This window comes from Lithobates pipiens, unplaced genomic scaffold (assembly GCF_037356315.1).
Source record: "Lithobates pipiens isolate NorthernLeopardFrog02 unplaced genomic scaffold, aLitPip1_a1.2 Scaffold_13, whole genome shotgun sequence".
Lineage (NCBI taxonomy): Eukaryota > Metazoa > Chordata > Amphibia > Anura > Ranidae > Lithobates > Lithobates pipiens.
In genome coordinates, this window is record NW_027507718.1 from 267500453 (window position 1) to 267513928 (window position 13476).

Sequence of the window (13476 nt, forward strand, 5' to 3'; positions counted from 1 at the left end):
ATGTCCATTTTTATCATTTTTTTCCCACAAATAGAGCTTTCTTTTGGTGGTATTTGATCACCTCTGCGGTTTTTATTTTTTGCTAAACAAATAAAAAAATACCGAAATTTTTTTTTTTTTTTTTTTTGTTTCAGTTTCAAAACTTTGTAAATAAGTAAATTTACTCCTTCACTGATGGGCACGGATGGGGATACACTGATGGGCAATAAGGCGGCACTGATGGGCACCGATGAGGTGGCACCAATGAAGTGGCACTGATGAGGTGGCATGGATGGACACTGATGTGGCGCGGATGGGCGGCACGGATGGGCACTGGTAGCTGACATGGGTGGGTATGGGTAGTCTGCACAGGTGGGTATGGGTAGTCTGCACAGGTGGGTATGGGTAGTCTGCACAGGTGGGTATGGGTAGTCTGCACAGGTGGGTATGGGTAGTCTGCACAGGTGGGTATGGGTAGTCTGCACAGGTGGGTATGGGTAGTCTGCACAGGTGGGTATGGGTAGTCTGCACAGGTGGGTATGGGTAGTCTGCACAGGTGGGTATGGGTAGTCTGCACAGGTGGGTATGGGTAGTCTGCACAGGTGGGTATGGGTAGTCTGCACAGGTGGGTATGGGTAGTCTGCACAGGTGGGTATGGGTAGTCGGCACAGGTGGGCATGGATGGACACTGATAGGCGGCACGGATGGGAACTGATAGGCGGCACGGATGGGAACTGATAGGCGGCATTGTATAATATACTGTACTAATGGATGCCAACCAGTGCCAAACAATAATGCATGCCAATCAGTGATGCCCATTGTGGGCACTGGCATCCATTGTGGGCACTGGCATCCATTGTGGGCACTGGCATCCATTGTGGGCACTGGCATCCATTGTGGGCACTGGCATCCATTGTGGGCACTGATTGGCATCCATTGTGGGCACTGACTGGTATCCCTGGTGGTCTGGTGGTCCAGTGTGGGCATCCTCGGGGGGGGGGGGGGGGGGGGGGGGCTGTGCTGATAATCGATCAGCACAGCCCCCCCCCCCCCCTGTCAGAGGAGCAGCCGATCGGCTCTCCTCTACTCGCGTCTGACGGACGCGAGTGAGGAAAAGCCGATCACCGGCTCTTCCTATTTACACTGTGATCAGCCGTGATTGGACACGGCTGATCACGTGGTAAAGAGTCTCCGTCGGAGACTCTTTACCGAGATCGTAGTTGCCGGGTGTCAGACTGACACCCCGCAACAACGATCGCCGCGATGCGCGCCCCCGGGGGCGCGCAGCGGCTCATAATCCTGATCACGTCATATGACGTCTGATCAGGATTATGAAACCACTTTGCCACCGTCAATTTGTAGTAGGGCGGGCGGCAAGTGGTTAATGTCTTTGTCTGTGGGAGCAAGGATAAATCGAGGAGGAGGAGTACCATAGTGTAGTAATTCAAAACAATCATAAGATTTATTAAAGGGGTTGTAAAGGTAAATGTTTTTTCATCTAAATGCATTCTATGCATTAGGGTGAAAAAACATCTGACAGTGCCTGCGCCCCCAGCCCCCCCGTTTTACTTAACTCACCCCTTGAAAGTCCCACGCTCATCCCCCGACGTCCTTTCCACAGTTCAGCCTGGCCGCTGATTGGCTGGAGTGGATGGATGGAAAGCAGCGCAGCCATTGGCTCGCGCAGCTGTCAATCACATCCATTGACGCGGAGCGCCGGGGGCGGGGCCGTGTGATACAGCGAGCGGCTATAGCCGCCGGCTGTATCACGGGCGCGCGCCCACAGATGCTTCTCACCATGCGAGGGAGCTCGCATGAACGTGAGAAGCATCTGCGGGAGGAAACAGACAGCTGCCGAGGGACCCCAGAAGAGCAGGTTCGGGGCCACTCTGTGCAAAACTAGCTGCACAGTGGAGGTAAGTATAACATGTTATGTTATGTTATTTTAAATAATAAAAAAAAAAAAATCACTTTACAATCCCTTTTAAGTAATGCCTCACAGGGTACTCGCATAAAATTCCAATAAAACTGCTCATCTCCAAACGAGCAGCGAGCTTGCGCTGTGTGCATCAGAATCAAGAGGCTTTCCCCTCCCTACTCGTGACGTCACGCCCACGTGGCTTCATCATGTGGGCGTGACTTCATTCACCTAGTGGTTAACCCCTTTACTGCCAGTCACATTTACACAGTAATCCAGGGCTTGACAAATTTGCTTAGAATCTAGGAGCCAGCTGAAAAAGTTAGGAGCCATTTATTTAAATCCTCTGCCCAGCGCCCAGAACTGCATGTCTTGGGCATCGGGCAATAAGAATTGCTCATGCCTGATGCCAAGAGAGACGATATTAATTTTTTTTTTTTTTTTAAATCAAGTTGTTTTGTTATAAAATTTTGCAAATAAGTGTTTTTTTTTTTTCTCCTTCACTGATGTGCTTTGATAGGCTGCACTGATGGGACGGCATTGAGTTTGGAACTGATGGGCACTGACAGGTGGCACTGATGGGCGCCAATAGGCAGCACTGAGGTGCCACTAATGGGAACTGGCAGGTGGCACTGATGGGCAGCATTGGCAGGCAGCACTAACTGGCATTGGCAGGTGGCACTGCTTGGCAACTGGCAAGCGGCCCTAACTGGCAAGTGGCACGCACTGGTAGGTGGCACTAACTGGTGGGTGGCACTAACTGGCATTGGCAGGTGGCACTAACTGGCAGGTGGCACTGGGTGGCATTGGCACGTGGCACTGACAGATGGCATTGGCAGGTGGCACTAACTGGCAGTGGCACTGGATTGCACTGGCAGGTGGCACTAACTGGCACTGGCAGGTAGCACTGGCAGGTTTCACAGCTGATAGTGTAACTGTGAAACTGCTCCCTGCAGTGCTGCACTGTATGAAACTGTATGGAGAGAGAGAGGAGCTGACAAATTCAGCATGATGTCAGAGGTGGGTGGGACTCGGCAGCTATCCAGCCAATGATTGGGCTGCTTAAGAAAGGGGAGGGCCCACATACATGTATCGGCCCGCCCAGATCCCATCAGCTGGTGTTGGAAAGCTGGGTCCCACCCACCCCGACATTCAGCCTCAATTTTGACTGCGCCTCTGTACACACCGTTTCACACTGCGGCACTGCTCTGCCAACAGTGTGGAGAAGGGGGGAGGAGGATGTCAGAGGCTGCTGAGCCGCTCTTCCTGCTCCATCCCGACTACCAGACAGTGCTCTGTCTCTGGAGGCACCAGACACAGAGCAACAGAGGCACCCGTCAGTGACAAAAACCCAGGCGCCAGGGCACAATTTCTAGTCGCAACGGGGACCTGGCACCTGGGATTTGTCGAGCCCTGCAGTAATCTTTTTTTTTTTTTTTTTTTTTTTTTTTTTTTTTTACGCAACCGCCATCCTTTCGGCATATCTCACTGATTGCTTATATTTTTCCCAGTCTTTCCATCTTGTTACAAACCCCACTTCACCTATTTCTCCACTGAACTTTAAATACTCTAAGTTGCAGAACCAACTTTTCAAAGAGGGACTTTTTGGATTTTTCCACATCTGAAGAATGTGGTATCAATGTATTTTTAATTGCACTGATCGCTGTGTAAATGTGGTCCCAAAAGTGTCCGATGTGTCCACCATAATGTCGCAGTCCAGATAAAAATCGCTGATTGCCGCTATTACGAGAAAAAAAAAAAAGCCATAAAACTATCCCCTATTTTGTAGACTCTATAACTTTAGCGCAAACCAATCAATAGATGCTTATTGCAGGGTTTTTGTTTTGTTATTTTTTGGTTAAAAAATAAATATGTATTGGCCTAAACTGAGGGGGAAAAAAATATGTATAAATGTAAAATATATATTATATACATATTGCGACAATTTAAAAAAAAAAAAAAAACGATTTAATCACTTGCAGTACGGACCATTTTGCTGGTCAAAGACCAGACCACTTTTTGCGATTCGGCACTGCATCTCTTTAACTGACAATTGCGCGGTCGTGCGACGTGGCTCCCAAACAATTGACGTCCTTTTTTCCCACAAATAGAGCTTTCTTTTGGTGGTATTTGATCACCCATGCAGTTTTTATTTTTTGCGCCATAAACAAAAATAGCGACAATTTTGAAAAAAACGCATTATTTTTTTTACTTTTTGTTATAATAAATATCCCCCAAAATATCTAAAAAAATTTTTCCCTCAGTTTAGGCCGATACGTATTCTTCTACATATTTTGGTAAAAAAAAAATCGCAATAAGCGATTGGTTTGCGCAAAAGTTAAAGCGTTTACAAAATAGGGATAGTTTTATGGCATTTTTATTAATTTTTTATTTTTATTTTATTTATTGTGACTGCGACATTATGGCGGACACATCGAACATTTTTTACACATTTTTGGGACTGTTGTCAGTTATGCAGCAATCACTGCTATATAAATGCAGTGATTCCTGTGTAAATGACACTGGCAGTGAAGGGGTTAACCAGTGGTTGGCAGTGTAGGGGTTAAGTGTTCCTAGGGGTGTGTTACTGTGGGGGGTTGGGCTTTCATTTAGTCAACACTGATCTCTACTCCAATCACATGGAGCAGAGATCAGCATCACTAGTTGCTAGGCAGAATGGAGAAATGCTGTTTACAACGGCATTTCTCCATTCAGCCGTCCCATGAGACGATCGCGGGTATGCCTGCGGCGATAGAGTCCGGACTGCCGGCAGCGCGCTCGCAGGGCGGCATTGAAGAGTGGATGTACCTGTATGCCAATATGCATGCCCGTGCCATTCTGCCGAGGTACATTGGCGTGCGCTGGTCGGGAACCGGTTTAAAAAATGTTTTTGTTTTATAGAGCAAAATATAAAAATGGCAGTGGTGATCAAATGCCAAAAGGAGGCTTTATTTGTGGGGGAAAAAGAATGCCAATTTTGTTTGGGAGCCACATCGCACGACCAGGCAGTTGTCAGTTAAAGTGACGCAGTGCCGAATTGCAAAAAACGCTCTGGTCTTTGGCCAGCCTAATTGTCCGGGGCTTAAGTGGTCAGTGAGAAAAGTGATCCAACAATTCATGTGTTCAAATATCTGATGTGCTCCTATATCAAAGTCCTAAAATTACTCCCCAGAGGCTGTGGCTGGTCAGATTATAAACCAGCAATAACGCAGTGTCCATATAATTGGGAAGATCCACTTTACAGTACAATATATCTTTCTGCTCCTGGCTGTAGTTCAAAGCTATGAGCCTTATTTTTACAAGAGCTTGATGGTGTCAGCGTTCTAGCCCCACTCTACTCGTTTAGTTGTGTAATGTCCTCATGGAGCCGCAGAGTAAAGGAGCGCATTGGATATTTGAACACATAAATAGTTGAATCGCGTGTTGTGTTTTTTTTTGTTTTTTTTTGAAAACTGAAACTTGGATTTTGTTTGGCACACACACATTTGAAAAGATTTTACAGTTTTTAAATTTTTTGTAATTTGGGAGATTTTTTTTTTTTTTATTTGTAATTTTTATTTTCAAAAAAAATTTACTTATGCACTTTTTATTTTTTATTTTTATTAGCACTGATTAGCAGTTAGCTGCAGTTGTTAGATTTCCTTTGCAAAGAAGTCTTCGTATTGTATATTGTGGTGACAGATTGACGCACATTGTGTATATAATTATATATAGCTAGCATTCTATCATTATACACTATAAATATTATATATTTAACAGAGGTAGAATGTTGAAAGGGAAGGTGTGTGTTTTTATATATACCTTTTTTCATGCTGGAGTTGTTTTTTTAGGCGCTTTAGCACTGAAAACTGCCTAGTCTGCAATCCCAGTGTGACTAGGCTTTCACACTGGGGCGCTGCTCTGGCAGGACATCAAAAGTCCTGCAAGCAGCTTCTCTTTTAGGAGCGGTGTATACGCCGCTCTTAAAGCACCTCTGCCCATTGAAACCAATGGTCAGTTGCACTGTTAACCCTTCATTCAGCCGCTAGCTGGGGCCAGTTACAGCTAATCGCAACAATACTCAATTTTACTTCAGTAAAAATGGTTACTTTATAAGGCCTCATGCACACTGGATGTTTTTACAGCTGCTGTTTTTGGTGGCAGATGTGTTTTTTTTTTTTTTTTTCTACAGTCAAACTCCCCATCGTGTTATCTTATGTGTCCACGCACACATAGGCTGTTATCAACAAAGTTTTTCAGTTGTATTAATGCTCCAATGTCAAATGCGGCTCACCAGCGTTTGTGTGTGTGTGTTTTTTTTTTTTATTTTTTTTTTATTATTTTTTTTTTGGGAGGGGGGGGTTTTTGATCCCATTTGATTAAAAAAAAAAAAAAGCTAGGATTATGTTATCAGGCCAGCCATCATGTGCAATATACTATATATAAAAAATAGGTTTATTTGTTGATCCCTACCTGTCTTTAAGATTGTCGAATGGGTCACCCGCTCGGATCGGCACATACTGCGATCCGCGGAGCGCTCCGCCGTCTAGGCCTAGCGCCGAAGCGTAGCCAATCTTTCTACACCCAGGCCGTTTACAATGTGATCGCTCCGTCAAATGACGGAGCAATCACTTGTAAACCGGCGTCATGTCATGACGCCGGTTCCTCTCTCCCCGCTCTGTACAGTGGAGAGGAGAGATCGGATGGATGGAGCGCTGTGGGCTGCATCTGTAGTGCCCACAGCGCTGCTCTTTGACAGCCTACTCTGCCCATACTCTGCCCATATTACAGTGGGAGCGATTGTGGATATTACAGTGGGTACTATATGGCGGTGGAATTTTCAATCACAGGTTTTTGCAAATTCAATTATTTGCTGTTTTGAAAAATGATCCGATCCAGGACTCTGATCCGAGGAACGATCCGATCCGTGGTTTTTTTTTTGATCAGTTGCACCCCTAGTTCATCGTGTCGCAGGGTTTGACTTTATATGTTGTCATATGTGGTGGGCAATGGTTGCATTAGTCGTATGTGTCCGAATTGTGTTGTGGTTTTGGAATGCTTGTGACGCTAATGTGCACTGAGACATGCCACACTGATTGTGAGATATGGTTTATACCAAATTTGGATTAAGGTTGTGGAAATTCATCTAGACCCTCACAGGAATCAGTTATATGGGTGTTTACTCCTATGCTATCTGATTCATGATTGAAATGATGGTCTGCTCTGCGATATGTGTTCTGTTCAGTTGTTGTCACTTACCGTATTGGTCTCCTCAATGAGTCAAAAAGAGGACAGATTTTATCCAGTTTGCATAAAGCTAAGGCAGATATACTCCTCCAGGATACCTATTTTCGTACTGAAGGCATTCCTGTATGTTCTGGTAAACATTATTCCCATTGGTTTAATAGCACTGTGTCTGGTTCGAAGGCTAGGGGGGGGTTTCCATCGCCTTTGATAAGAATTTACCAGTCCAGCATTTGGAACAACTGATATTAATGGTAGATATTTTCTACCTAAATTCCGGTTGTGGGATACATTTTTTACAATTGCGAATTTTTATTTTTCCGAAATCAAGATCAAACCATGACAATTTCTTGTTCTCCATCTTTTAGCGGATTTTGCTGAAGGTGTCATTCTTGTAGGAGGAGATCTCAATTTAGCCCTAGAACCTCAGCTAGACACCTCTGCCCAGCATTCCAATGTTCCTCACTCTCGGCTGAGTGCCCTTAAAAAAACAACTGTTTGACCACAGTCTACTTGATTTATGGCATATTTTATATCCCAAAGATCGTAATTATTCATATTTTTCATCCGTTCATAAATCTTACAATAGGCTAGATTATTTTGTATCAGGTCCGAAGGTTTTTGAGACAACCCTTTGATGGAAATAGGGTCATTTATTTGGTCTGACCATTCACCTGTATTTTTCAGTATACCCCCCCCCCCCCCCCCCAGACTCGAGGCACAAGTTGGTCCTGGCGTTTGAATGATAGGCTTATTTCTGATCCACTCTGCCAAAAGGCAATTTTGTTTCTGACTATGATCAGGATGAGACTGCACTACCACTAAAATGGGAAGCTCGTAAAGCGGTTTTAAGAGGGTTGTTTATCCAACATGGTTCTCGTCTTAAAAAAGAAAGATTGGTGGCCATTCAAAATATTCTGTCAAAGCTTAATTTATTAGAAACTTTACACAAAGCCTCAGTTTACAGAAGTATTGGCTAACGTAACATCTAGGAGGGGCATCCTTATTGCAGCTTATGGAAGAATCTCTCATTGTTCATCAACAGATATGTGCCTTAGGTGGTTACAGATGGAACTAAATGTGGGAGACAATTGGCATGTATATTGCATCCACGTCCTCCTTTTATAGCTAGTATAAGGAAGTAGTCGGGGGAAATTGCCTCTGACCCGCAAAGTCTCCAAACTTTTTAGGGAATACTTTTCAGCTCCTTACAACCTGGCTCAACCATCTTTTGTGGAAGACATGGGATCAAATACTTGTAGCATAGAAGAAGACTGTGCAGGAAACTGCTATTCCAACACTGGTAGGTGACCATAGGGAATCATTGGACTATTCTTTCTCAATGGAAGAATTACTGGGAGCTATTACAGACATTCCATGAGGTAAGAGCCGTGGTCCAGATGGATTTACGCCAAAATTCTATAAAACATATAAAGAACATTTGTCTCCATTTATGCTGCAGGTGATTAATTCCATCTCTTCTACTAACACATTTCTGACCCAAACATTAGAAGCCGACATTACTAATTCCTAAAAAAGATAAATATTTAACATTATGCTCTAATTATCGTCCAATATCTTTACTTGGAGTAGACATAAAAATGTATGCTAAACTGTTACGTTGCCAATCTTTTTTTTTTTTCTCCCTAGCCTGGTACATAATGACCAAGGCCGTATTTGTTCACGGGACAACACAAACATTCCTACTTATGGGCCATGCTCAAACAAACAACTAAAATACCAGCATGCCTTGGAACATTTAGCGATTGCAATCAGACAGGATCCCTCTATCTCAGGCAGAAGGCTAGATCAACAGGAAATAAAACTTGCTTTGTTTGATGGCCTGTTACTTTGTTGCCAATCCACATATCTTTATGCCTTCTATTCTGCTTGAATTCCAGTACTTTGGAGCTCTAAGAATTTCTGATTTTGAGACATTTACCTTGAAATTACTCAATGTGTCACTCCCACCACACCAAGTGACAATGCTGAAGAATTTTTTTTTCTTTCGATTTTGCTCCTCTGCATTAAAAAAAGTAGGAATTAATATTTTTTTGGATCCGACCCAGTTATACTCGACAAATTATCTTCCTCTAATGCAACTTTACAAGATCTAAAAAAAGACTCAAATCTATATTCATGGTTCGGGAAGAGTAACATAGTGAAAATGGACATAATACCGCGTTTTCTCTATCTTTTTCAAACTATCCCTGTTCCTAGATCCTTTTTCTCTACTTTACAATCTGCTTTTAAGTTTATCTGGGGCAACAAGAGATCTAGCTTAAATTGGAAAGATTTGGACTAGATTAATGAACTGGTTCCATCATTCGTATACTAAACAATGGGTATCAATAGAACAGAGGCTAAGTCAGTTTGACCTTCAGGCACTTCCTTGGTTTGACCTATTCCCCAGCCCCATGGTATTCGAGACACGTCCTTTTCTCTACCTTTTTTTTTTTTTTAATTGCGTCTCATTTATTGAGCATTTGGTCTAAAGTGTAATCCTTTTTGTTCTTTAGAATGTCACTAAGCATGCCCAGATCTCCCCTGATTTACGGCACACCCTGTCTTATCTGTTATCAGGATTTCCTACGGTACAGCACTGAACTCCCAGCAGGCTGCTAATCACTCAGAGCTTCCTTCTACACACCATGTGACCTCATATACAGTGTAAAGCAGGGAATGGGACTGCAGTACTGCAGTCTTATCAGCTGAAGCTGATAGGACTCTTTCAGGCAAACACTAGGTAATCGGCACAAGTAAATACTATGAAATAAAACAAGTCAGCTATGAACAGGGAAGCAGGGTTGCCATAGAAACGTTGGATTGAGAAGGAGGCTTGGTTAACAGTACAGGAAGTGCTCAGTGTAAGGGTGGAAATGCACTCCACTGTGGACTCAGAAAACAGTACTTAAAGGGGTTTTAACGATTTGTTTTTTATTTTCTAAATAGGTTCCTTTAAGCTAGTGCATTGTTGGTTCACTTACCCTTTCCTTCGATTTCCCTTCTAAATGTTTTTTTCTTTGTCTGAATTTCTCTCTTCCTGTTTCTCCTCAGTAAACTTCACACCATCATCCGAGCGGTGTTTAGTCAGCCAGAACAGCTTACTGGGGAGGAACAGGAAGTGAGAAATTCAAACAAAGAAAAAAAACATTTAGAAGGGAAATCTAAGGAAAAGGTAAGTGAACCAACAATGCAGTAGCTTAAAGGAACCTATTTAGAAAATAAAAAATGAACCTTTACAGCCCCTTTAAGATGGCGCTGCCTAACCCCTGGAAACAAGTTTTTTTTTTTTTAAAGTTTCTTTAAACAGTAAGTAATATGCAATTTGGGCTGGATTACAGTGGCTATAGTTTGATAATTTATTATAATGGACTAAATGAAAAAAAGCATCAGAGTGGGAGTTTTTACTTCCTCTTTAATCATCAAATTGGAGCAGAAGAGTGAGAAAAGTATTTTACCCTCACAAATTGCATATTGGCAACTAAAGCCCAAGAGACAAGCTATAAGCTTGTCTCTCATTAATACTGATGCCCAACAACCATGCAACGAATATATTCAGGTGACTCGGACAAATGTTGGCGATGTCATTCTGCCAAGGGCTTGTTGATACACATATGGTGGAAATGTCCCCAAATCTGCCAATTCTGAGACGGGATCATACAACTGTATACCATAGTTACAGGGACGTTAATCCCCAACACCTCAAATTACTCTGCTATCCATTTTACCAGGCTCATGCAAAAATATCAAAAAGGGTTTGCTCAGACATTGGTTAATATCGGCGAGACTGGCTATCCTGCGACCTTGGCGATCAATACAAACTCTGTGAATGAATGGATAGGGGAAATGGACCTAATTGAGAAGATGGAGACCCTCCTCTCACATGAATTGGACACATATGAAAAATAATGTCAGATATGGGCCCCCTGGAGGATGTTTAGGGACTCATCGGTAAATGGAACTAGAATAGAATCTAAGATATGATCTAATAAGGTTTCATTGAGGGGTGTCTATATATCGTAATCCTTTGCCATCTTTCCCGCTCCCTTTTTTAAAAAATTTTTTACACAGAGGAAGATTAAAGAATTGAAGGGAGAGAGATCTAGCTCTTTATCTCTCTGATCACCGCCACATCAGTCATATGATGGCACTGCACTGGTGACAGTATGCCTTGGACGGTCTATTTCCAAAAAGGGTAATTTGGGGGATTTTTGTACTGTTCTGCCTTTTTTGGGCTGAAAATTGGCCTGGCCAGGAAGGGGGAAAAAGTTCCCAGGATTGGAGTGGTTAACATCTTTTATTCTGATAAAATCTGTATGAATTATTATTATTATTATTATTATTATTATTATTTATTTTTTTTAGTTTTTTGCTTTAATTTTTTTTGTTTTTCTTTTGCAGGAGTGTTTCAGAGGAAGCTGGGCAACACACAAATTGCTGCACAAAAAAGCAAGTAAGTAGTTTGGCTTAATACAACATTGTTTATATTCATCTGATTGAATACGAGCATGGTAGATTATGTACAAGACAAAAAATTGTCATAGTTTTGAGCAGAATTAAAATTCTACCTATGAACAATTTTAATTTTAGTTGATTTTGTTTCCTCTTGCTTGGTCACTGTCAAAGTTCAATGCTTAAAAAAAAAAAAAAAAGTTTGCAAGGGTCTCTGGTGACACAAGATCGGTGCTGTGTCAGCTGAAATAAAATGCATGCTAAGAGAAATAGCTTGACAAGTACAGCAGATAATACAGGGCAGGCCCCCACCCACTCTGTCATATTCAGTGCAAAAGAATGCATGGACTCTAGCCACAGTGAAAATTTTCTCTGAAATAGTAACAAAATACTATGTTGACATATTTTGTGATTCATACAAAAAAATGCAGGCAACATAAAATCGGTACAAATGATCAAATGGACCTCATCTTAAATAAATCTAATGTAAAAACGATGCTGAAGTGCAAGCACCTCTACTACTATTCCAACCGATACCCATGTCTTTGATCCATTTGGGTGTTAGGCCCAGGCTGTACAGGACATTGACTGCACTCCAAATTGAACTTAAGCCCAGCCCCTTGTGACACTAAGCCTACCATCTGTCATTCAGCTGTCAAATGCCAGCACCTCCACTGTCCACTGATATGGCTTTTGAGTGTTGATTAATAATGATGGGACTGAGGAGCAGAAGGAGCTAGCAGTGCTTAATATAGACTTGGAGTGAAACTTGAGTCCCGGTGTATAGCCTTGGCCTAGGCTCTCAAGTGCTCCCCAGATACATGGCATCAATCTGAAGACTACCGCAATTTACTAGCTTACTCGCCAAAAGGCAGTGTTTCACTTTAGCACTTCTTAACCCAGAAAGAGAATTATTAGCTTTTATTTATATTCTGCTCAAACTTTGTCCTAGATCTGAACATTTTATTTTCTTTGTACTAGGTATGAAGAGTTATGTTACAGCAGATTAACATACAACAATCAGCTAAATATTATGACCTCCCCCAATAACATGATTCCCCCCCCCCCCCTCAGAACAGCCCTGACCCATTTAGGTGCAGACTCCACTAGACCTCTGAAGGTATGCTGTGGTATGTGGTACCACACCGTCAGTAGTAGATCACTGCCTTCGCCGGCTTGCCTTCTTCACATTGTGCATCCTGGTGCCATCTCTTTCCCTGGTCAGTGACGCACATGCATCTGGCCATCCACATGATGAAAACATGACTTATCAGTAGGGATGCACCGAAATTTCGGCCGCCGAAACATATCGGCCGAAAATGGTGTTTTCGGCAAGATGCCGAAAGGAAAATCTTGCCGAAAATGGGGGCGGGGCCTGTGCAGGGCTCCGCCCCCCTGGTGCCGCCCATTGCACGGGTGTTTTCCTGGCTTGTCCCCAGTCCTCTGTCCTCCGTCCTCCCTCCTCCTTTCCTCCCGCCCCCGACAGTGCGGTGATCTCCGTGTGTCACGGAGCTGTGCATTGAATTTCCCGGGCGGCTGCAGTAACAATGTCCCGCCTCCTGTGACAGACGGTACACTGATCCAATGGCGGGACATTGAATAAGCGTGACGTGATTACAGGAGGCGGGACATTGTTACTGCAGCCGCCCGGGAAATTCAATGCACAGCTCCATGACACACGGAGATCACCGCACAGATCTGGGCATGGGTAAGGCTGCATTTAGACACTGCATAAGGGGGAAAGAGTGTGCCCAGGGCAAGCATCGCAGAGTTTTGTCCGCAGCTAAATCAAGTTTTTTGTGCCACTGACACTTTCTGCAGCTAGCAGCGCTGTACAAAACAAACAGCGATGCACTGTGTGCACGCTGACACCTTTTTAATTAAGAACCAGCATTAGCTTT

The 13476-nt window shown here is 43.2% G+C and overlaps 1 protein-coding gene across 2 annotated transcripts in view; it reads left to right on the plus strand.

Moving 5' to 3' along the window:
* The window catches only part of METAP1 (methionyl aminopeptidase 1), a 69959-nt gene that overhangs the window by 32147 nt on the left and 24336 nt on the right, over positions 1 to 13476 (plus strand). Inside the window, exons 2-3 of one of the 2 annotated variants that reach the window (XM_077476588.1) lie at positions 10178 to 10298; positions 11525 to 11576. In XM_077476588.1, coding sequence (XP_077332714.1) covers positions 10178 to 10298; positions 11525 to 11576 — 173 coding nt within the window. The remainder of the gene's footprint in view (positions 1 to 10177; positions 10299 to 11524; positions 11577 to 13476) is intronic. The other variant, XM_077476589.1, reaches the window with a different exon arrangement.